This window comes from Oncorhynchus masou, chromosome 7, assembly GCF_036934945.1.
Source record: "Oncorhynchus masou masou isolate Uvic2021 chromosome 7, UVic_Omas_1.1, whole genome shotgun sequence".
Classification (NCBI taxonomy): domain Eukaryota; kingdom Metazoa; phylum Chordata; class Actinopteri; order Salmoniformes; family Salmonidae; genus Oncorhynchus; species Oncorhynchus masou.
The window spans coordinates 12,302,768-12,325,604 of record NC_088218.1 but is presented as its reverse complement, the minus strand read 5'-3'; the positions used below and the strand labels follow the sequence as shown (position 1 = coordinate 12,325,604).

General features: G+C 42.9%; 1 protein-coding gene across 2 annotated transcripts; it reads left to right on the top strand.

Annotated features, from left to right (window-relative positions):
- The first annotated feature begins 1,286 nt into the window (after window positions 1-1,286).
- LOC135543300 (adhesion G-protein coupled receptor G7-like) lies at window positions 1,287-15,883 on the top strand. 2 transcript variants are annotated; one of them, XM_064970474.1, is made up of 16 exons: window positions 1,287-1,397; window positions 2,966-4,358; window positions 5,351-5,455; window positions 5,571-5,680; window positions 6,123-6,266; window positions 6,385-6,470; window positions 6,624-6,757; window positions 6,967-7,080; window positions 7,292-7,467; window positions 7,999-8,151; window positions 11,379-11,491; window positions 11,679-12,010; window positions 12,258-12,339; window positions 12,766-12,924; window positions 13,219-13,378; window positions 13,623-15,883. In XM_064970474.1, exons 4-16 carry the CDS (start codon window positions 5,621-5,623, stop codon window positions 13,809-13,811), a joined length of 1,902 nt encoding a protein of 633 aa, XP_064826546.1. In that variant the 5' UTR covers window positions 1,287-1,397; window positions 2,966-4,358; window positions 5,351-5,455; window positions 5,571-5,620; the 3' UTR covers window positions 13,812-15,883. The 2 variants fall into 2 exon arrangements, with proteins under 2 accessions (XP_064826546.1, XP_064826545.1); XM_064970473.1 differs by having other exon boundaries at window positions 2,952-4,358.
- The last annotated feature ends 6,954 nt before the right edge of the window (window positions 15,884-22,837 follow it).

The following is a 22,837-nucleotide window of genomic DNA, read 5'->3' as shown; positions in this document are numbered from 1 at the left end:
ACTCCAACCATTGAATGTACCCGCTAGAGTATTAGTAGTTGCTCACCCTAACCCTCCCCATCTAGGTTCAGGTTTTGCGGAACCGACCCGCACCGGGGTTGTACTGTCACGCCCTGACCATAAAGAGTCCTCAGGGTTCTCCATGGTGTTTTAGGTCAGGTCGTGACTAGGGGGGTTTCTACATAGTATATTTCTATGTTGGTGCATGTGTATGGTTCCCAATTGGAGGCTGCTGATAATGGTTGCCTCTAATTGGGGATCATACTTAGTGTGTTCCTTTTCCCACCTGCGATGAGGATATTGTATCGTATTAGTGCCTATGTGCCCTACATACTGCACGATCGTTATAGCTTTGTTGTTTTTGGAAGTTTTACTATTAATAAAATGTGGAACTCTACTCACGCTGCGCCTGTGTGTCTATTCTGTTTATTCTAGCAGCTCCATTTCACCCAGTCAAATTCCTGTAAGGTGATTCTGAGTTCCTTGAAGGAGGAAGAAGGAATAACGATTACAGTGACATCCGGCTCTCAGAAGACACAGGGTGGCGAGTACCTTTCAGGTGAGCCGACAGTGATGACCCCCATTGTATTTTAAATACTATACTTCCTCACAGTCAACTTTTGCTAAAATTAGTCCTCTATCCAATGCTTTTTGAATATTCCAGACTCCCTGACTGTCTCGGTTTGATTTTAGTTTGAGTGAAGAGACTATAAATGTAGGTCCATTATAATTTCAACATAGTTTCGATGTGGTTTGATTCAAATAATCAAATCTTGAGTTGGTTATGTTAATTCACTGTGTAGTGCTTGGGCAAAAAAGCAAAACATGCACCCAGGAGGGCCCCAGGATTGAGTTTGGAGAACCCTGTTCTAGAGAATTACACCCTCTAGTGGCCTCACATTCTAATCCAAACCTCCAAGACACTTCCATTACTTTGTTTTATTCTTCAACTCTAATCCGGAGATCTGATTACACCTGATCTAGTGGAAAACAGTTGTTATGTTTACCAAAACATGTACTGTAATTTGCCAGCTGCAACCAATAATGTTTTGCAAAGAGATGCTATTGTTTAATGCTATTGGTTGACTGGTCCTCACAGTATCCATCCATGTGTATCCATTTTATTCATCCAGTCATGTAGCTGACTTATTTGTGTGTGTCTTTACTGATCCTGTTGACAATGTGTGTTGTGTTGGAGTCAATGTACAGTACTTCCCCCTTAATTTCAATAGTAAATAATTAACTGATATCTGCGCGTTACTGCAGTTTCTGTGACAGGTGGAGAGCAGCACAGCATAAGACCCACAGACGGTCTAATAATGTGCAGTCTGCTGACACTGGAAGACTGGTAACAGCAGAGATGAAGGAGCTATGGATTATGGTTGTCTTTGCTACAGGTAAGACTTGCTATATATTTGATTCATTCAGGGTGATTTAAGATGTTCAGACATACACTGACTCTACAAAACATTAAGAACACCTGCTCTTTCCATGACATAAACTGGCCAGGTGATTCCAGGTGAAAGCTCAGACTCCTCCACAATACTACACTACTATACCTAACCCTGGATCTACCATTCAGACTCCTCCACAATACTACACTACTATACCTAACCCTGGATCTACCATTCAGACTCCTCCACAATACTACACTACTATACCTAACCCTGGATCTACCATTCAGACTCCTCCACAATACTACACTACTATACCTAACCCTGGATCTACCATTCAGACTCCTCCACAATACTACACTACTATACCTAACCCTGGATCTACCATTCAGACTCCTCCACAATACTACACTACTATACCTAATCCTGGATCTACCATTCAGACTCCTCCACAATACTACACTACTATACCTAACCCTGGATCTACCATTCAGACTCCTCCACAATACTACACTACTATACCTAACCCTGGATCTACCATTCAGACTCCTCCACAATACTACACTACTATACCTAACCCTGGATCTACCATTCAGACTCCTCCACAATACTACACTACTATACCTAACCCTGGATCTACCATTCAGACTCCTCCACAATACTACACTACTATACCTAACCTTGGATCTACCATTCAGACTCCTCCACAATACTACACTACTATACCTAACCCTGGATCTACCATTCAGATTCCTCCACAATACTACACTACTATACCTAACCCTGGGTCGACCATTCAGACTCCTCCACAATACTACACTACTATACCTAATCCTGGATCTACCATTCAGACTGTGAATGTGAGATCCAGGGTTAGTATCAAGAATGGTCCACCACCCAAAGAACATCCAGCCAACTTGACACGACTGTGGGAAGCATTGGAGTCAACATGGGCCAGCATCCCTGTCGAATGCTTTCAACACCTTGTAGAGTCCATGCCCTGACAAATTGAGGCTGTTCTGAGGGCAGAAGTGTGTGTGTCTGTTGGGGAGTGTGTTCCTAATGTTTGGTATACTCAGTGTATGATGATGTTGTTAAGTTTCTTGTATGATTGAGAATTGTGTAGGAAATTTGCTTTCACTTCAAATGTGCAAAAATGTATGATTCATTTAACTTATCAATTGATTATTACCAATATGTGAATTTACTGTATTTACAGTTTGGTTTATGATTGATCAATGCTTTGTCTGTTTGCTGTGAAGAATACATTAGTGTCTATGAAGACATTGTTTCAGACATTCTTTTATGAAGACACTATTGACGGTGAATAGACTACTGTCAGGTCTCAGATACAGTTGATAACAGAGTAGCCTTTGCTATCAACCATTTATTGGCAGTGATAAAGATTTCTTTCTCTCATAAACTACAGTAGAAAACATTTCTACCCTGATGCAGACAATGAAACTGGAACAGCATGGATCATCTGCTATGATTATAGGAACTGACACTATGTATCCTTGTTAATGTGGTTTACTGAGTTAATGCTCTTTTTTAAAGTATCTTTTCAACAGGGGGATCTCATCACATCCTCTGCCATTCCAACCACCATTGAAATAACTATCCCAACTACTGATGACCCTATAACCCCTGACCCTTCAGCTACTGACACTCCAACCCCTGAATCTGCAACTACTGATTCTACTGTAACCCTTGAATCTGCAACTACTGATTCCACTATAACCCCTGAACCTACACTTATTAATTCTCCTATAACTACTGACCCTACAACTACTGATTCCCTCATAACCCCTGACCCTTCAGCTACTGACACTCCAACCCCTGAATCTGCAACTACTGATTCTACTGTAACCCTTGAATCTGCAACTACTGATTCCACTATAACCCCTGAACCTACACTTATTAATTCTCCTATAACTACTGACCCTACAACTACTGATTCCCTTATAACCCCTGACCCTAGAACTACAGATTCCCTTATAACCCCTGACCCTACAACTACTGATTCCCTCATAACCCATGACCCTTCAGCTACTGACACTCCAACCCCTGAATCTGCAACTTCTGATTCCACTGTAACCCCTGAATCTGCAACTACTGATTCCCTCATAACCCCTGACCCTACACCTACTGATTCCCCTATAACCCCTGACCCTACAACTACTGATTCCCTTATAACCCCTGACCCTAGAACTACTGATTCCCCTATAACCCCTAACCCTACATCTACCGATTCCCCTATAACCTCTGACCCTACATCTCCCGATTACACTATAACCCCTGAACCTAGAACTACTGATTCCCTTATAACCCCTGACCCTACAACTACTGATTCCCTCATAACCCATGACCCTTCAGCTACTGACACTCCAACCCCTGAATCTGCAACTTCTGATTCCACTGTAACCCCTGAATCTGCAACTACTGATTCCCTCATAACCCCTGACCCTACACCTACTGATTCCCCTATAACCCCTGACCCTACAACTACTGATTCCCTTATAACCCCTGACCCTAGAACTACTGATTCCCCTATAACCCCTAACCCTACATCTACCGATTCCCCTATAACCTCTGACCCTACATCTCCCGATTACACTATAACCCCTGAACCTAGAACTACTGATTCCCTTATAACCCCTGACCCAAGAACTACTGATTCCCTTATAACCCCTGACCTTACACCTACTGACACTCTAACTCCTGAATACCTAATTACTACTAGTCTTCCAACTACTGGTTACCCTAGCTCTATCCCTATCACCAGTACCAGTCTCCCAAACACCTTTACCACCACCACCACCTCTACTACCACCACCACCACCATCACTACCACCACCACCACCACCACCACAACCCCTCCTCTGGTCTGTATCAACAGTGGTGAGCTGCAGAGTGGAGTCTGTATCTGTCCGGATGAGTGGACCGGAGACACCTGTTCAGAGGGTACATCCACACACTTACACTATACCTAACCCTAGATCTACCATTCAGACTCCTCCACAATACTACACTACTATACCTAACCCTAGATCTACCATTCAGACTCCTCCACAATACTACACTACTATACCTAACCCTGGATCTACCATTCAGACTCCTCCACAATACTACACTACTATACCTAACCCTGGATCTACCATTCAGACTCCTCCACAATACTACACTACTATACCTAACCCTGGATCTACCATTCAGACTCCTCCACAATACTACACTACTATACCTAACCCTGGATCTACCATTCAGACTCCTCCACAATACTACACTACTATACCTAACCCTGGATCTACCATTCAGACTCCTCCACAATACTACACTACTATACCTAACCCTGGATCTACCATTCAGACTCCTCCACAATACTACACTACTATACCTAACCCTGGATCTACCATTCAGACTCCTCCACAATACTACACTACTATACCTTACCCTGGATCTACCATTCAGACTTCTCCACAATACTACACTACTATACCTAACCCTGGATCTACCATTCAGACTCCTCCACAATACTACACTACTATACCTAACCCTGGATCTCACATTCACAGTACACACCACTACAATACTATACCTAACCCTGGATCTCACATTCACAGTACCCACCACTACAATACTATACCTAACCCTGGATCTCACATTCACAGTACACACCACTACAATACTATACCTAACCCTGGATCTCACATTCACAGTACACACCACTACACTACTATACCTAACCCTGGATCTCACATTCACAGTACACACCACTACAATACTATACCTAACCCTGGATCTCACATTCACAGTACACACCACTACAATACTATACCTAACCCTGGATCTCACATTGAGTCTACATCACTTTTCCTTGGATCTCTCATTCAGAATGTATATTTCATGTTCAGTCATACATTTGGTCAATGTTGAAATGGATTTTCCTTCTATAGGGAATTTCTGCAATTCCACCATCATTGGTCATTTCTCCTACCCAAGAACAACGGTTGGCTGGTCTGCTTATTCAAAAGAGTTGTGTGATGAGAAGACAACCAGTGGTATTACTTTTTTTCACCTAAAATGAGAAAAAATGTATTCGTCTGTTACAGTCCTAATTAATGTTGGACGAGGTAACATAAAATCTTGAGTATCGTTTCATCTTGGTTCCTCCAGCTGGTTTATCAAGAGCCTCAGCAAGATGTTTGAATGACACCGGCTCTCCAATGTTTGGTCCTCCTCATGAACTGCAGTGTGAATTTTCCCTCGGTGACATTCAAGGAAATGTAAGTCAATAAGCATATTTTTTATGATCGTGAAATTTGACAAGTCTCGATGTTGCGTTACTTAGGTCATCATTATGAGGAGTGGATCTTCCAGTTTGAAGATCAGTAAAAACTGGCTCTTACCTTCAGATCATGTATTCTGTTCCTTTATTCTGCTTAACAGGTGATGAGAAACATTATTTTTTATTTGTTTCACATTACGGTATTTGGGGCATTTTGTAATTTAGCAGACTCTCTTATCCAGAGCGACATTTTCATACTTGTCCCCCATGGGAATGAAACCCACAACCCTGGTGTTGCAAGTGCCTTGCTCTACCAACTGATCCACATATTTAATAGTGACAATTTAATATTGAAATGTACTCACAGTTGGTATAGCAACTTCACTTCCACAATGTTCTGTTGACAAACAATACTAAAATCTTTGTTTCTCCCTGTTCAGATCTCCAGCAGTTCAGGTGATTTATTACAGTTAGCCTTCAGTACACAGATCCTGACCTCCCAACCAGAGCAGCTGTCAGCTGACAACATCACCACAGCAGCTCAGATAGCTAACACACTGCTTCAGTCTGCAAATATCACAGAGGTATAACATGTTTTGAAATCAAGTCGTGACTATGACATGTTCTGGAGAGAAACGTGAGGTTGTTACTGCAGTGATTTGAACACCTGAGGGTCATCCCCTGGTTTTGATTATGTTGCAGGACATCGCAGTGGCAGCTGTAACCACCATCAGTCAGCTGCTGAATGCAAGTGAGGAGAGTACGCAGGAGAGAGACGCTGTCCAAAAGTAAAGGAGTGTGTTTGTCTGTGTGTGTGTGTGAGCGTGCATGCGTGGTGGTGTGTATTTCTGCATATGTTTGAGTTTATGTGTGTACGTGTGCCTCAGTGCGTGTCTGTATGGGTGCATGTAAACTAATGTTTTTCTGTGTTTCTCTCCCAGCCTCACAGAGACCCTAGAGAAGTTTTCCCTGGACCAGTACAATAATGTGTCCTTGGTAGTTCAGCCCAACCTGGCAGTCCAGTCTGTCCAAGTACCAAGTGACACAGTAGGGATCCAGTTTACTGCTCTGACTGGTGAGTGAGACTGCTAGTGAACCTACACACTGGCATTTAAAGTGATAGTTTATATCTGTGTAAAACCTCTAATTTTTCAAATGTTTCTCCTCTGCTGTTGGTCAATAAGGTTTGGTATGGATTGTATCTGTTGTTCTACAGACAAGTACAGAATTAACTCTATATTGTTCTGCTTTCGATTGCTAAATCAGTTTAATCTCCGTCTCCAGGAAGATCTGGTAATTTTGTGGCCAACAGAATTCATCTCAACACCAATACCTCTGAACTGATAGCTGACAAAGGAGGTTCTACCGATGTCCAGATTGTTATCAAATTCACACCAGGTGAGTCAATGTTGGTATGCTAACATAATGTATCCTTCCTTAAACCACTTTCACCGAGAGAACTTAACTGCTCTTTGTGGTCGTCAATAAAGTTGAGTCACATGAGATGAGCCTATTAGGCAAGGTCAAGCTACTATGTATATGAAGTCCTGATATGATAAACAATCTCTCTCTCCCCCCTCTCTCTTTCTCCCTCTCTCTCCCTCACTAGACTCCGTTTTACATAGTAAAAACACAAACAACTCCATTGGTTTTGTACTATACCAAAACGACCGGTTCTTCAGGTCCAGGGCATTCAGAGCTTCTCCAGGGACCAGCAGAAGGGTCATCTCTGCTAACCTGGGACAAGTGTCTGGGTTACATGTTGAGATGCTCTTCAAGCCCACAGTAAGATTTGTCTTAGAATCAATAAACACATAGCGGTCCAAATTCTCTGGGAAACGTAATGGGAAGTTAACCATTATCTTAGTGTCAAACTAAGATATGTCAAACTCATTCCACGGAAGGTTGAGTTGCTGTGGGGTTTTGCTTCTCCCTTGTACTTGATTGATGAATTAAGGTCACTATTTAGTAAGGAACTCCCCTCATCTGATTGTCTGTCTTAATTGAAAGGAAAAGACTAAAACCAGCAGACACTAGGCCCTGCATGGAACGAGTTTGACAACCCTGTTCGAAGTTTCCATTGACGCTTATATTTTGGCCAGTGAACAGGGAAGCAAGTTTTTGATAGTGAACCAGGAAGCATATGTTGTCTTGTATATAATATGATCTATAATAATTATTTCCCACATGTGCTTAATGACCTGTTGTATTTCACAATTTACTTTATGATTATTATTTTTTAAATAAGGAATACTGTGAATGCATGTCTTTTGCTGAAGGATTTACAGTGAGTTTGTGTCTGTTCTCACTTCTCAGGTTGTTCCCAACACCTCCCTCTATGACTTTGCCTGCGTGTCATGGAACTACACGTTGAAAGACTGGAGCACCTTTGGCTGCTCCAAAGTCAACCACTCAGCAGACGGCCTGCGATGTTTCTGTAATCACACCACTAACTTTGCTGTGCTGATGGTGAGTAGCTAGCTGCCTTCATCTCCCTTTTACTGACCACACTCTGACCTATGGAGGGGTTCACAAACTTTTTTGGCCGATGACCCAATTTTGATATGTGATAATTCTCGTGACCCCAACCATGTTCCTTTTTTTGTAGTAATTAAGATGGGGTATGACAGTCAGTTACAAAACATTCTAACAGTGTTTCTGATTGTCTTCTCAATTCACCATCACATACTTTTAATGTGTGACTATGATAGTCAACTGTAAATTTGTCTGACATAATATCTCTTATCTCACCACCACTAATGAGATGTTGATATAGGAGACATACAGTGGGGCAAAAAAGTATTTAGTCAGCCACTAATTGTGCAAGTTCTCCCACTTAAAAAGATGAGAGAGGCCTGTAATTTTCATCATAGGTACACTTCAACCATGACAGACAAAATGAGGAAAAAAATCCAGAAAATCACATTGTAGGATTTTTAATGAATTTATTTGCAAATTATGGTGGAAAATAAGTATTTGGTCAATAACAAAAGTTTCTCAATACTTTGTTATATACCCTTTGTTGGCAATGACAGAGGTCAAACGTTTTCTATACATCTTCATAAGGTTTTCACACACTGTTGCTGGTATTTTGGCCCATTCCTCCATGCAGATCTCCTCTAGAGCAGTGATGTTTTGGGGCTGTTGCTGGGCAACACGGACTTTCAACTCCCTCCCAAATTTTCTATGGGGTTGAGATCTGGAGACTGGCTAGGCCACTCCAGGACCTTGAAATGCTTCTTATGAAGCCACTCCTTCGTTGCCCGGGCGGTGTGTTTGGGATCATTGTCATGCTGAAAGACCCAGCCACATTTCATCTTCAATGCCCTTGCTGATGGAAGGAGGTTAACACTCAAAATCTCACGATACATGGCCCCATTCATTCTTTCCTTTACACGGATCAGTCGCCCTGGTCCCTTTGCAGAAAAACAGCCCCAAAGCATGATGTTTCCATCCCCATGCTTCACAGTAGGTATGGTGTTCTTTGGATGCAACTCAGCATTCTTTGTCCTCCAAATATGACGAATTGAGTTTTTACCAAAAAGTTATATTTTGGTTTCATATGATATTCTCCCAATCTTCTTCTGGATCATCCAAATGCTCTGATGGTAGGCTTTGTTACTTTGGTCCCAGCTCTCTGCAGGTAATTCACTATGTCCCCCCGTGTGGTTCTGGGATTTTTGCTCACCGTTCTTGTGATCATTTTGACCCCATGGGGTGAGATCTTGCGTGGAGCCCCAGATCGAGGGAGATTATCAGTGGTCTTGTATGTCTTCCATTTCCTAATAATTGCTCCCACAGTTGATTTCTTCAAACCAAGCTGCTTACCTATTGCAGATTCAGTCTTCCCAGCCTGGTGCAGGTCTACAATTTTGTTTCTGGTGTCCTTTGACAGCTCTTTGGTCTTGACCATAGTGGAGTTTGGAGTGTGACTGTTTGAGGATGTGGACAGGTGTCTTTTATACTGATAACAAGTTCAGACAGGTGCCATTGATACAGGTAACGAGTGTAGGACAGAGGAGCCTCAAAGAAGAAGTTACAGGTCTGTGAGAGCCAGAAATCTTGCTTGTTTGTAGGTGACCAAATACTTATTTTCCACCATAATTTGCAAATAAATTCATAAAAAATCCTACAATGTGATTTTCTGGATATTTTTTCTAATTTTGTCTGTCATAGTTGAAGTGTACCTATGATGAAAATTACAGGCCTCTCACATCTTTTTAAGTGGGAGAACTTGCACAATTGTTAGCTGACTAAATCCCTTTTCCCCCCACTGTACTTGATGCATGTTGCTTTGGATCTTCTCAAAATCAGGGGGTGTGATTTACAATGCTCCCCTCATCTCTGCTGTCACTTCCAACCTGGATCGTTATTTGGTTTTAATGCAGACTAGTGCACTAAATACAGCTTCACATGAGTTGTAATGCTCGGAGGGAGACGGCAGGATATTTATTCCCTTTGGACGTCAGGCCCTCATACCACCCTCATGGAGTCTGTTTCTGACTGTTTGAGCAGACACATGCACATTTGTGGCCTGCTGGAGGTCAATTTGCAGGGCTCTGGCAGTGCTCCTCCTGCTCCTCCTTGCACAAAGGCGGAGGTAGCGGTCCTGCTGCTGGGTTGTTGCCCTCCTACGGCCTCCTCCACGTCTCCTGATGTACTGGCCTGTCTCCTGGTAGCGCCTCCATGCTCTGGACACTACGCTGACAGACACAGCAAACCTTCTTGCCACAGCTCGCATTGATGTGCCATCCTGGATGAGCTGCACTACCTGAGCCACTTGTGTGGGTTGTAGACTCCGTCTCATGCTACCACTAGAGTGAAAGCACCGCCAGCATTCAAAAGTGACCAAAACATCAGCCAGGAAGCATAGGAACTGAGAAGTGGTCTGTGGTCACCACCTGCAGAACCACTCCTTTATTGGGGGTGTCTTGCTAATTGTCTATAATTTCCACCTGTTGTCTATTCCATTTGCATAACAGCATGTGAAATGTATTGTCAATCAGTGTTGCTTCCTAAGGGGACAGTTTGATTTCACAGAAGTGTGATTGACTTGGAGTTACATTGTGTTTTTAAGTGTTCCCTTTATTTTTTTGAGCAGTGTAGTTTAACACCATTTGCTCTAATTTGTGCATGAAACAGTAACTCAAGATTATCTAAATGCATATTCTCATGAATCTGATTGAGATTAAACAATTGGCAATCAGATGCATTTTGGACATTTCATTGGCAAAACAGGAAGAATTATCATTCATGATTGACAGGGATGATGCATTGGCCTATTTTGAAGTTAGGTACAGGGTAGGTTGCACTGTCCCATAAATCCTCCTGTTGTCTCGCATTTGTGCATTTTAAATTTGGTCACCTTAACTGGGAATGATTCAAGTGCAGCGGTCAAGTGCGGCCTTCTGCCACAATCTAAGGCGCACTCTGGTTTCATTTTATGTTTAAAATTTAAATCATTTTCCTTTAAATTAAAGTTAACCACGTTAAATTAAGGTTAACCACAGGGATTTTGAGAACTTTTTTTGCAGGATTTTGGAAATTCTCATTTTCATATCAGGTGACCCCTCGTGTGAGAACTGCTGACCTATGGTTTACGGAAGCATATCCAGGCACCTGAGGGTGATGACTTTATACAGTATGACTGTGACAGAAACTTTGTGTTGAAATGTATTTTTTCTTTCTTTCTACAGTCATTCAGGAGGGATTATAAATACGCTGATGAGCTAAACTGGATCACCATATTGGGATGCTCCATGTCCATCATAGGGTTGAGTTTAACAATAACATTCCAGATGGTGACCCGGTAAGATCCTACAGGGTTCCAGAACCAATTAAAAATATTGTGTGTTTCTCAATAGAGTAAAGAAGCCCATTGATCCAACAGGACTTGATAGGTGAAACCATTATAAAACCCACTATTAATGAACCAACACATCCATAGCTACACATCTAACATCCCTAACATATTGTTGTCTATCACCTGTCCCCAGAAAATCACGCAAAACCAACCCAACGGTCCTCTTAGTGAGCATCTGCATGTGTCTCCTGATCTTCACCCTACTCTTCATGTTGGGAGTGGACAACCCTCATAAACAGCTGGGAAAACCTGAAATACAGAAGGACAACATTCTCCCCACGTCCGACACACACACAGAGCGGGACAGAGGGCCTTGTACTGCAGTGGCAGTCCTGCTGCAGTACTTCCTGTTGGGGACGTTCACCTGGAACACGCTGTACGCCACGCATGTCTTCCTGATGATCAGAAACAGCCTGACCACCAGCCCATCACACTTCACAGCCTATACCGTGGCCATCGGATGGGGTAGGACAGCATGGAGAAACATAAAATATTTAGTAGTTTCAGAAGCTTCGGCTGGCATTAGACCTGGGCTCCTTGAACTAAAACTAATGTTAGGTGATATTTTCAGGCTCTAATAAGCCTGAAATAGAACTTAAAAGCAACTTGTATAGTGATGTAATGTCTTTAGAGGATGTATATGTGGTATATATATACTCTGTATATGGCTGCATGCAAATCTACCAGGAAATAACAACATTCTCTCCTTTAGGACTGCCTGCAGTTGTGGTGTCTCTCACCTTAGGAATTAGTTACAGAGTGGATGATCCACTGGGTTACAGGCAGGAGGAATTGTGAGTCAATACTGTAGTATACTACTGCTGTACTGTACTATAGTATGCTATACTATAATTTACTGTACTATACTACTACACCTGAGTGCTGTGCTGTACTACAATTTACTTCCTCTTCTGTGGTTATTTTATAATATGTTCAATTTAAATTAGTGGGGCAATTGCTTTATAAAGTTTTTACATTACTCATGATGTTAAAGGTTATCCCTATCAATGTCCGTATGCTAATAATAATAATTGGCTAATAATTGGCCAAAGGCAATGTAAATATATTTATTCTTAAAAAAAAATGATGATCCGTTTTGTTCAAAGGTTTCTTGTTTACTTATGCCACCCACCATGTCTACTTCATACCACGTTATTCAAATCACTGGTGTCCTGTTTTGTCACTGTCCCACTCTCTAACTCATTCATTTGACCTGTCAGTTGCTGGCTTGCTGCCCTCGATCCAAAGGGGAACTTTGACTTCAAGCTGCCAATGTTTTGGGGTTTCCTGATCCCTGTGGTGTTCATGCTTATCTTCAACACAGTGGTGTTGGTATATTTTACAGTTACAACATGCAAGACCAACCCACATTTAACCAGGTAACGTTAACGAGGGAATTTTGGGGACACAAAGTAGAACGTTGTAGTCATAATTGATTTAAATGCCTACTAATGAGCTTGTTAATTTTTTAAAATTGTATTTCAGTGAAAAGCTGTTATAAATAAAATGTATTATTATTTTGTCATTGTTAATTCAGTCATTAGAAATCAAATCATACAATTGAATGAGCACCGTGCACTAAATCACTCAGTCAATGGTAGCATACTGATCTTATACCACAGCATTACAACAGTCTATTACAGCAGTCTAAGTATGTTGGTTATGTTTCCCAGTACAAGACACACATCGATGAAGAAGAAGTTCCTCAGTAGCTTCTCTCTGGCTGTGGTGCTCGGTCTCTCCTGGATCCTGGGCTATCTGTTGCTCATTACACAGAACCAGACCATGTACACCATACTCAACATCTCCTTCTGTGTTCTCACCACCACTCAGGTAGTAAACGTATGCACTCACTACTGTAAGTCACTCTGGATAAGAGCGTCTGCTAAATGACTCAAATGGAATCTAGAAATACTAGTGTACTATTGTACCACAGAATCCAGACATTAATGAAAATTAGACACCTAGTAAACAAATAAATTGAGCTGGTCTTTATGGAAATGCTACCTTTTGTTTGTCCTTGTGTGTTCGTGAAAATACTTGATAATGTCTTTGTGTTTTTGCTTTTGCTCCACAGGGCTTGCAGATTTTCATTCTGTTCACAGCAAGAACAGCAATTGTCAAGAAAATGATGGCGGATGCTTTGAAATCTGTTTCTAGCGTTGAGATCCCGCTTCACACCAAGAGGTTCAGTCTATGGCGAGGCAAGCACAGAGAAAAGGTTGAATCATACACACAGCTGGACACTATTCTGTCAACACATTAACACATTAACACCTTAACTGCCACAGAAAAAGTATTTTCCTGAAAAAAATTGTATTTAACCTTAAAAACCTCTTCGAGATCGGGCTACTTTTTTCAACATTCTGTTAAAAATCGCGCAACATTTCAAAGTCCTGCTACTCATGCCAGGAATATAGTATATGCATATGATTAGTATGTGCACATAGAAAACACTCTGACGTTTCTAGAACTGGTTCAATAGTGTCTGTGACTATAACAGAACGAGTTCCGTGGTCAAAATCGCCAGAAAACCTGGTCACTAAATCGACGGCAAAAAAATCAATCCGCCAGTCCATGTATTGTCTATTGGAAGGAAAAATACTTAAGGCTGAGAATACAGTTCCTATAGCTTCCACACGATGTCGCCAGTGTTGTGATTTCGATTCAACTAAATCGTTGGTCATCTGAGTAATAGCCACATCCCGTTGTCAAGTCCACAGATGTAAACAATGGAACCGGAAAAGTTGACTACGTTTCCCAAACTTGTGCCTATTGAATACAGATCACAATACCTAACGTTGGATTACAGAAGTAGTTTGAAGTGTTTTGTCAAAGTTTCTAGGCAACTTTTTTCATTTGAAAAAATAGCGTTGCGTTTATAAAATGTGTTTTTCCTGGATCTGACGGTCTTCATAAATGGACATTTTGGGTGCACAAGGACCGATTTAATCGAAAAAAATACCCAATTGTGATGTTTATGGGACATATAGGAGTGCCAACAAAGAATCTCGTCAAAGGTAATGAATGTTTCATATTTTATTTCTGCATTTTGTGTAGCGCCGGCTACGCTAATTCCTTTGTTTACGTCCCCTTCTGGTATTTCCGGGTGTTGCCTGCTATCAGATAATAGCTTCTCATGCTTTCGCCGAAAAGCATTTTACAAATCTGACTCGTTGGCTAGATTCACAACGAGTGTAGCTTAAATTGAGTACCCTGCATGTGAATTTTAATGAACGTTTGAGTTTTAACGAGTGCTATTAGCATCTGGCGTAGTGCATTTGCATTTATTGTTGGCAGGGGGTGCGGTTGCGTCCCGGGTGGGCCAGAGAGGCTAAACTAGTTAGGGATAGGTGGGACGCAAATGTCTCAACTGGCCAATTGTCAGGGAAAATGCAGAGCGCCAGATTCAAATAAAATACTATAAAATTCAAACTTTCATTAAATCACACATGTAAGATACTCAATTAAAAGCTACACTCGTTGTGAATCCAGCCAATGTGTCACATTTTTTAAATGCTTTTCGGCAAAAGCATAAGAAGCTATTATCTGATATCCTGCACCATCTAAATCCAGGCGTGAAAACAAAGGGGTTAGCACAGTGGTTTTTAACCAGGGTTCGATCGAACCCCAGGGGTTCGGTGAGTCAGTCTCAGGGGTTCGGCGGAGGTCAAGAAACACATCCGACTCATATGATTTGTGATGACATGCCCCTCTTGGCCATCATTGGCTGCAGGTGATCACGCTACATCGCTTGGCCTATCTGTGCTGCAGGGAATTTGGTGCGCACAGTAGTCGACTTGTGACTGTCGTGATGGTACGTCTTGTGATATCTTTATTTATTTTAATCCCTTCATACTTACTATGTCGAGCAAATAAAGAAAGTGGTCAGACGAATATGTGCAATATGGATTCACATGTATAACGGAACGTGATGGGAGTCAGTTGTGTTCTTGGAAAATACAGGAACTCAACTCTCGCTGAATTCGATGAAAAGGCTACTCTGCCTTGTTCTCGGCTTTGTACCCATCAACAAACTGATCCTCACAGCATCGTCGGAAGTTGCTTACCTGATCGCAAAGCAGGGCAAACATTTACATTACATTACATTTAAGTCATTTAGCAGACGCTCTTATCCAGAGCGACTTACAAATTGGTGAATTCACCTTCTGACATCCAGTGGAACAGCCACTTTACAATAGTGCATCTAAATCATTAAGGGGGGTGGTGAGAAGGATTACTTATCCTATCCTAGGGATTCCTTGAAGAGGTGGGGTTTCAGGTGTCTCCGGAAGGTGGTGATTGACTCCGCTGTCCTGGCGTCGTGAGGGAGTTTGTTCCACCATTGGGGGCCAGAGCAGCGAACAGTTTTGACTGGGCTGAGCGGGAACTGTACTTCCTCAATGGTAGGGAGGCGAGCAGGCCAGAGGTGGATGAACGCAGTGCCCTTGCTTGGGTGTAGGGCCTGATCAGAGCCTGGAGGTACTGCGGTGCCGTTCCCCTCACAGCTCCGTAGGCAAGCACCATGGTCTTGTAGCGGATGCGAGCTTCAACTGGAAGCCAGTGGAGAGAGCGGAGGAGCGGGGTGACGTGAGAGAACTTGGGAAGGTTGAACACCAGACGGGCTGCGGCGTTCTGGATGAGTTGTAGGGGTTTAATGGCACAGGCAGGGAGCCCAGCCAACAGCGAGTTGCAGTAATCCAGACGGGAGATGACAAGTGCCTGGATTAGGACCTGCGCCGCTTCCTGTGTGAGGCAGGGTCGTACTCTGCGGATGTTGTAGAGCATGAACCTACAGGAATGGGCCACCGCCATGATGTTGGTTGAGAACGACAGGGTGTTGTCCAGGATCACGCCAAGGTTCTTAGCGCTCTGGGAGGAGGACACAATGGAGTTGTCAACCGTGATGGCGAGATCATGGAACGGGCAGTCCTTCCCCGGGAGGAAGAGCAGCTCCGTCTTGCCGAGGTTCAGCTTGAGGTGGTGATCCGTCATCCACACTGATATGTCTGCCAGACATGCAGAGATGCGATTCGCCACCTGGTCATCAGAAGGGGGAAAGGAGAAGATTAATTGTGTGTCGTCTGCATAGCAATGATAGGAGAGACCATGTGAGGTTATGACAGAGCCAAGTGACTTGGTGTATAGCGAGAATAGGAGAGGGCCTAGAACAGAGCCCTGGGGGACACCAGTGGTGAGAGCGCGTGGCGAGGAGACAGATTCTCGCCACGCCACCTGGTAGGAGCGACCTGTCAGGTAGGACGCAATCCAAGCGTGGGCCGCGCCGGAGATGCCCAACTCGGAGAGGGTGGAGAGGAGGATCTGATGGTTCACAGTATCGAAGGCAGCCGATAGGTCTAGAAGGATGAGAGCAGAGGAGAGAGAGTTAGCTTTAGCAGTGCGGAGCGCCTCCGTGATGCAGAGAAGAGCAGTCTCAGTTGAATGACTAGTCTTGAAACCTGACTGATTTGGATCAAGAAGGTCATTCTGAGAGAGATAGCGGGAGAGCTGGCCAAGGACAGCACGTTCAAGAGTTTTGGAGAGAAAAGAAAGAAGGGATACTGGTCTGTAGTTGTTGACATCGGAGGGATCGAGTGTAGGTTTTTTCAGAAGGGGTGCAACTCTCGCTCTCTTGAAGACGGAAGGGACGTAGCCAGCGGTCAGGGATGAGTTGATGAGCGAGGTGAGGTAAGGGAGAAGGTCCCCGGAAATGGTCTGGAGAAGAGAGGAGGGGATAGGGTCGAGCGGGCAGGTTGTTGGGCGGCCGGCCGTCACAAGAAGCGAGATTTCATCTGGAGAGAGAGGGGAGAAAGAGGTCAGAGCACAGGGTAGGGCAGTGTGAGCAGAACCAGCGGTGTCGTTTGACTTAGCAAACGAGGATCGGATGTCGTCGACCTTCTTTTCAAAATGGTTGACGAAGTCATCTGCAGAGAGGGAGGAGGGGGAGGGGAGGAGGATTCAGGAGGGAGGAGAAGGTGGCAAAGAGCTTCCTAGGGTTAGAGGCAGATGCTTGGAATTTAGAGTGGTAGAAAGTGGCTTTAGCAGCAGAGACAGAGGAGGAAAATGTAGAGAGGAGGGAGTGAAAGGATGCCAGGTCCGCAGGGAGGCGAGTTTTCCTCCATTTCCGCTCGGCTGCCCGGAGCTCTGTTCTGTGAGCTCGCAATGAGTCATCGAGCCACGGAGCGGGAGGGGAGGACCGAGCCGGCCTGGAGGATAGGGGACATAGAGAGTCAAAGGATGCAGAAAGGGAAGAGAGGAGGGTTGAGGAGGCAGAATCAGGAGAAAGGTTGGAGAAGGTATGAGCAGAGGGAAGAGATGATAGGATGGAAGAGGAAAGAGTAGCGGGGGAGAGAGAGCGAAGGTTGGGACGGCGCGATACCATCCGAGTAGGGGCAGTGTGGGAAGTGTTGGATGAGAGCGAGAGGGAAAAGGATACAAGGTAGTGGTCGGAGACTTGGAGGGGAGTTGCAGTGAGGTTAGTGGAAGAACAGCATCTAGTAAAGATGAGGTCGAGCGTATTGCCTGCCTTGTGAGTAGGGGGGAAGGTGAGAGGGTGAGGTCAAAAGAGGAGAGGAGTGGAAAGAAGGAGGCAGAGAGGAATGAGTCAAAGGTAGACGTGGGGAGGTTAAAGTCGCCCAGGACTGTGAGAGGTGAGCCGTCCTCAGGAAAGGAGCTTATCAAGGCATCAAGCTCATTGATGAACTCTCCGAGGGAACCTGGAGGGCGATAAATGATAAGGATGTTAAGCTTGAAAGGGCTGGTAACTGTGACAGCATGGAATTCAAAGGAGGCGATAGATAGATGGGTAAGGGGAGAGAGAGAGAATGACCACTTGGGAGAGATGAGGATCCCGGTGCCACCACCCCGCTGACCAAACCACACACCATTGGTGAAACACTCATAAAACCAGCTGTGTTGAAGATGGCGAATATCATGCTGGGAAAAGAGGCTGTCCCAAATTCCTCTTTCAAATGACACCATCAGCGACAGAATGGAGGACATTAGCAAAGACATCTTGGCTCAAGTAGTTGCAGATCTGATTTCAAGCCCGGCAAAATTCAGCCTTCAACTCGACGAGACCACAGACGTTTCCAATCTAAGCCAGCTTGCTGTACTCATGCGCTATGTGAAAGACGACGTGATAAAGGAAGATTGTTTTATTTTGTAAGCCTCTTACAATAACAACTAAGGCAGCCTATGTGAAGAAACTTGTGGATGAATTCTTCAAAGACAACAATCTTTCGTGGGATATGGTTTCTGCAGTTTGTTCGGACGGAGCTCCAGTCATGCTGGGAAGAAAGTCTGGTTTTGGTGCGCTAGTGAAAGCCGATGCACCACACATCATTGTTAAGCATTGTATTCTGCACAGGCATGCGTTGGCAACAAAAACCTTGCCTCCAAAACTGGTAGAAGTATTACAAATTGTAGTGGAATGCGTGAACTATGTGCCAACTAGTGCTCTGAGGCACCGCATCTTCAATGAGCTGTGTAAAGAAATGGGCTCTGAATTCGAGATACTTCTGTACCATTCTAACGTTTTCTGGTCATCCCGGGGACAGGTGCTGAATCGTGTTTTTGCCGTGCGTGTGGAATTAGCCCTGTTTTTGCAAGAGCACCAACATTGTCATGCAGATTGCTTAAAAAATTCTGAGGTCATTCGCATTTTAGCATACATGGCTGATATCTTCGCAGCTCTCAATCATTTCAATCAAAAGATGCAGGGCGGTGGAGTCAACATCATCGAAGCGGAGGAAAACCTGAAGGCTTTTAAAAAAAAGCTACCGTTATGGAAACGACGAACAGAGAACGATAACTTCGCAAACTTTCCCCTGTTGGATGACTGTAAGTAAGATCGAAGATGTATCTGGAATCAGAGACATTTCTGTACCCGCGGAACTGAAGCAAGCAATTGCCACGCACTTAGGTGAGCTTGCAAAGTCTCTCGACGGAAACTTCCCTACGAGAGTCATATCCAGCATGGGTGAGACAGCCGTTCACGTTTAGTGTTGAGACGACAGATGTCAATGATGAATACCTCGATGAAATCATTGAAATTCAGCAGAGCCAGGTTCACCAGCAACTCTTCAGAACAACAACGCTTTCAACGTTTTGGTGTCAACAAATGGTAACGTACCCTGTTATTGCTAAGAAAGCTCTGGAGATTTTCATACCGTTTGTTACAACATATCGTTGCGAGCAATCTTTTTCGAGGATGCTGGACATAAAAACGAAGAAAAGGAACAGACTCATTTGTGATAATGACATGAGAGTGGCACTTGCCAAGCTGAAGCCGTGCATTTCTGAACTGGTCTCTGAAAGGCAACAGCAGAAGTCACACTGATTTGCAGTGAATATTCATTATTATGTTTTTGTTTTTGTGTGAAAATGTTACGATAACTAGGAGTGGTGGGTGGAATCAGGCGCAGAGAGCAGGCTTCAGTCGTTTTGTCAAATTTATTCCCCAGCGCAACAAAAACGGTTACGCCAACACACAGGGCGTATATCAGTTGCCAGTCCAAACAATAGGACAGAAATAGTCCGGCGAATAAGGATATGAACAAAATAACATCATCCAACACAGAGTAACAAAAAACAAGCCCGCACAAATACCCAGCGGGCCTAGTGCCCTTAAATAACCTACAAACAAACCCTAATACAAAACAGGTGTACCCAATTACCCAATAACCAACACAAACGGAAAGGAAATCGATGGCAGCTAATAGGCCGGCGATGATGACCGCCGAGCCCCGCCTGAACAGGAAGAGGCACCATCCTCGGCGAGGTTCGTGACAGAAAATCATGTTTTGATGATTTTGTTCTTTGAACACAGTGGTGTTGATGCACGGTTCATTTTGTGCACCAGTAAAATATATACCTATGTTTTGAATTTGAAAAAATCATATTTTATTTTTCCAATTTAAGAAGGGTTCGGTGAATGCGAATATGAAACTGGTGGGGTTCAGTACCTCCAACAAGGTTAAGAACCACTGGGTTAGCATATTTCAACCCTGCAGGCGCTTCACAAAACGCTGGAATAAAATATAAAAAATGCATTACCTTTGACGAGCTTCTTTTGTTGGCACTCCAATATGTCCCATAAACATCAAAATTGGTCCTTTTGTTCGATTAATTCCGTCCATATATATCCAAAATGTCCATTTATAAAGCGCGTTTGATCCAGAAAAAAACAGCTTACAAAAAACGCAACGTCACTACAAAATATTTCAAAAGTTGCCTATAAACTTTGCCAAATATTTCAAACTACTTTTGTAATAATACTTTAGGTATTTTTAAACGTTAATAATTGATAAAATTGTAGACGGGGCAATCTGTGTTCAATACAGGAATGAAAACAAACCAGCGCCACTTTTCACATCTTGCACAACTCACAAAAGTGTACCCAGTTCCTAGTTGGCCTACTTCTTCATTGCACAAAGGATTAACCTCAACCAATTTCCAAAGACTGGTGACATCCAGTGGAAGCGGTAGGAACTGAAAACAGGTTCCTAAGAAATATCCCTTGATATAGATCCAAGTCAGGGAACAGAGAGAGGCAAAAAAAGCAAAATTCTGAACAGTTAGTCCTCTGGGTTTTGCCTGCTACATAAGTTCTGTTATACTCACAGACATGATTCAAACAGTTTTAGAAACTTCAGAGTGTTTCAATCCAAATCTATGAATAATATGAATATCTTATATTCTTGGCATGAGTAGTAGGAAGTTGAAATTGGCACGCTATTTTTCCAAATGTGAAAATTCTGCCCCCTAGCCCTATAGGCCATAAATAATCTGTATTTGATCGCAAACATCTGTACCAGACTGAGTTGCCCGATTAGGTTAAACTTATTTTGTATTGGATTTTACATATGCTTCTTAAATCATCTGTACATCATTGTGCATTAATTAATGTCATGTCTGCTTCAGTTACTTATAATGGAAGACAGGCCAAGATAAATGATGACTGATTTCAATATGATACATTTGTGTCAATATACGAGTATTCATATATATGTAATTTCATGTTTACTGTTTATATGCTCATAATACCTGTAAAATGACATGTCCTGAAAACATTTGTGAAACAAGTTGAAGATAACAGGTTGCTATCAATATGAAAATATTTTTGGATTTGCATCGACAAAAAAAATCCCATAAGAATATTTCTTTATTGTCCATAATAGCTAGCTTTGTCTAAATAGCATTCCTTTAATGGGCATCTCAACTGCCTGGTAGAGCATATTTTTCAAGAGTACCTCAAATTAATAAATAGCAACATCAGTAATTTCATGATGCCAAAATTATGTTTGAGGTCAGCAACATTGTACTGTGATGTCATATCCTATTTTAAACACAATTAGTACTGAAAAAGTGTGATCAATCAGGATAGGATTTGCTCACGTTCATGTCTTCGCTGACCTGCACATCTATGAATGTTTGTGTAAAAAGAATATAGGAGTCCAATAATGAATACCACATGATAATTGTAATAAATTGCATGATAAAATATGGTAAATAAAATGCATATGTTTAATTTCATTTAATTTGGTTGTCAACTGCTCAGTTGAGCTGCCTCTTAAAGGGTTAATTTTCACATAGTTATTCACAATTTTTTACATTTATTTCACCTTTATTTAACCAGGTAGGCCAGTTGAGAACAATTCTTCTCATTTACAACTGCAACCTGGCCAGTTAAAGCACAGCAGTGCGACAAAAACAACAACACAGAGTTAAACATGGGATAAACAAACATACAGTCAATAACACAATAGAAAAATCTGTATACAGTGTGTGCAAATGAAGTAAGGAGCAGTTTGGGTCTAGAGTGTCTCCCCCTTTGAAGAGGGGGATGACCGTGGCTGCTTTCCAATCTTTAGGAATCTAAGACGATACGAAAGAGAGGTTGTAACAGACTAGTAAATGCGACAATGGTGGCGAATTATTTTAGGAAGAGAGGGTCCAGATTGCCTAGCCCAGCTGATTTGTTAGGATTTGGGTGAAGTAGAAGCGGGGGGGGGGGTAGTTGCTTCAGGGGGTGCAGAGCTGTTGGCCGGGGTTGGGGTAGCCAGGTGGAAAGCAAGGCCAGCCGTTTAGGAATGCTGATTGAAATTCTTGATTATCGTGGATTTATCAGTGGTGACAGTTTTAGCTAGCCTCAGGGCAGTGGGCAGCTGCGAGGAGGTGCTCTAATTCTCCATGGATTTTGGTGTCCCAAAACTCTTTGGAATGAGTGCTGCAGGATGCAAATTTCTATTTGAAAAAGCTAGCCTTTGCTTTCCTAACTGACTGTGTATA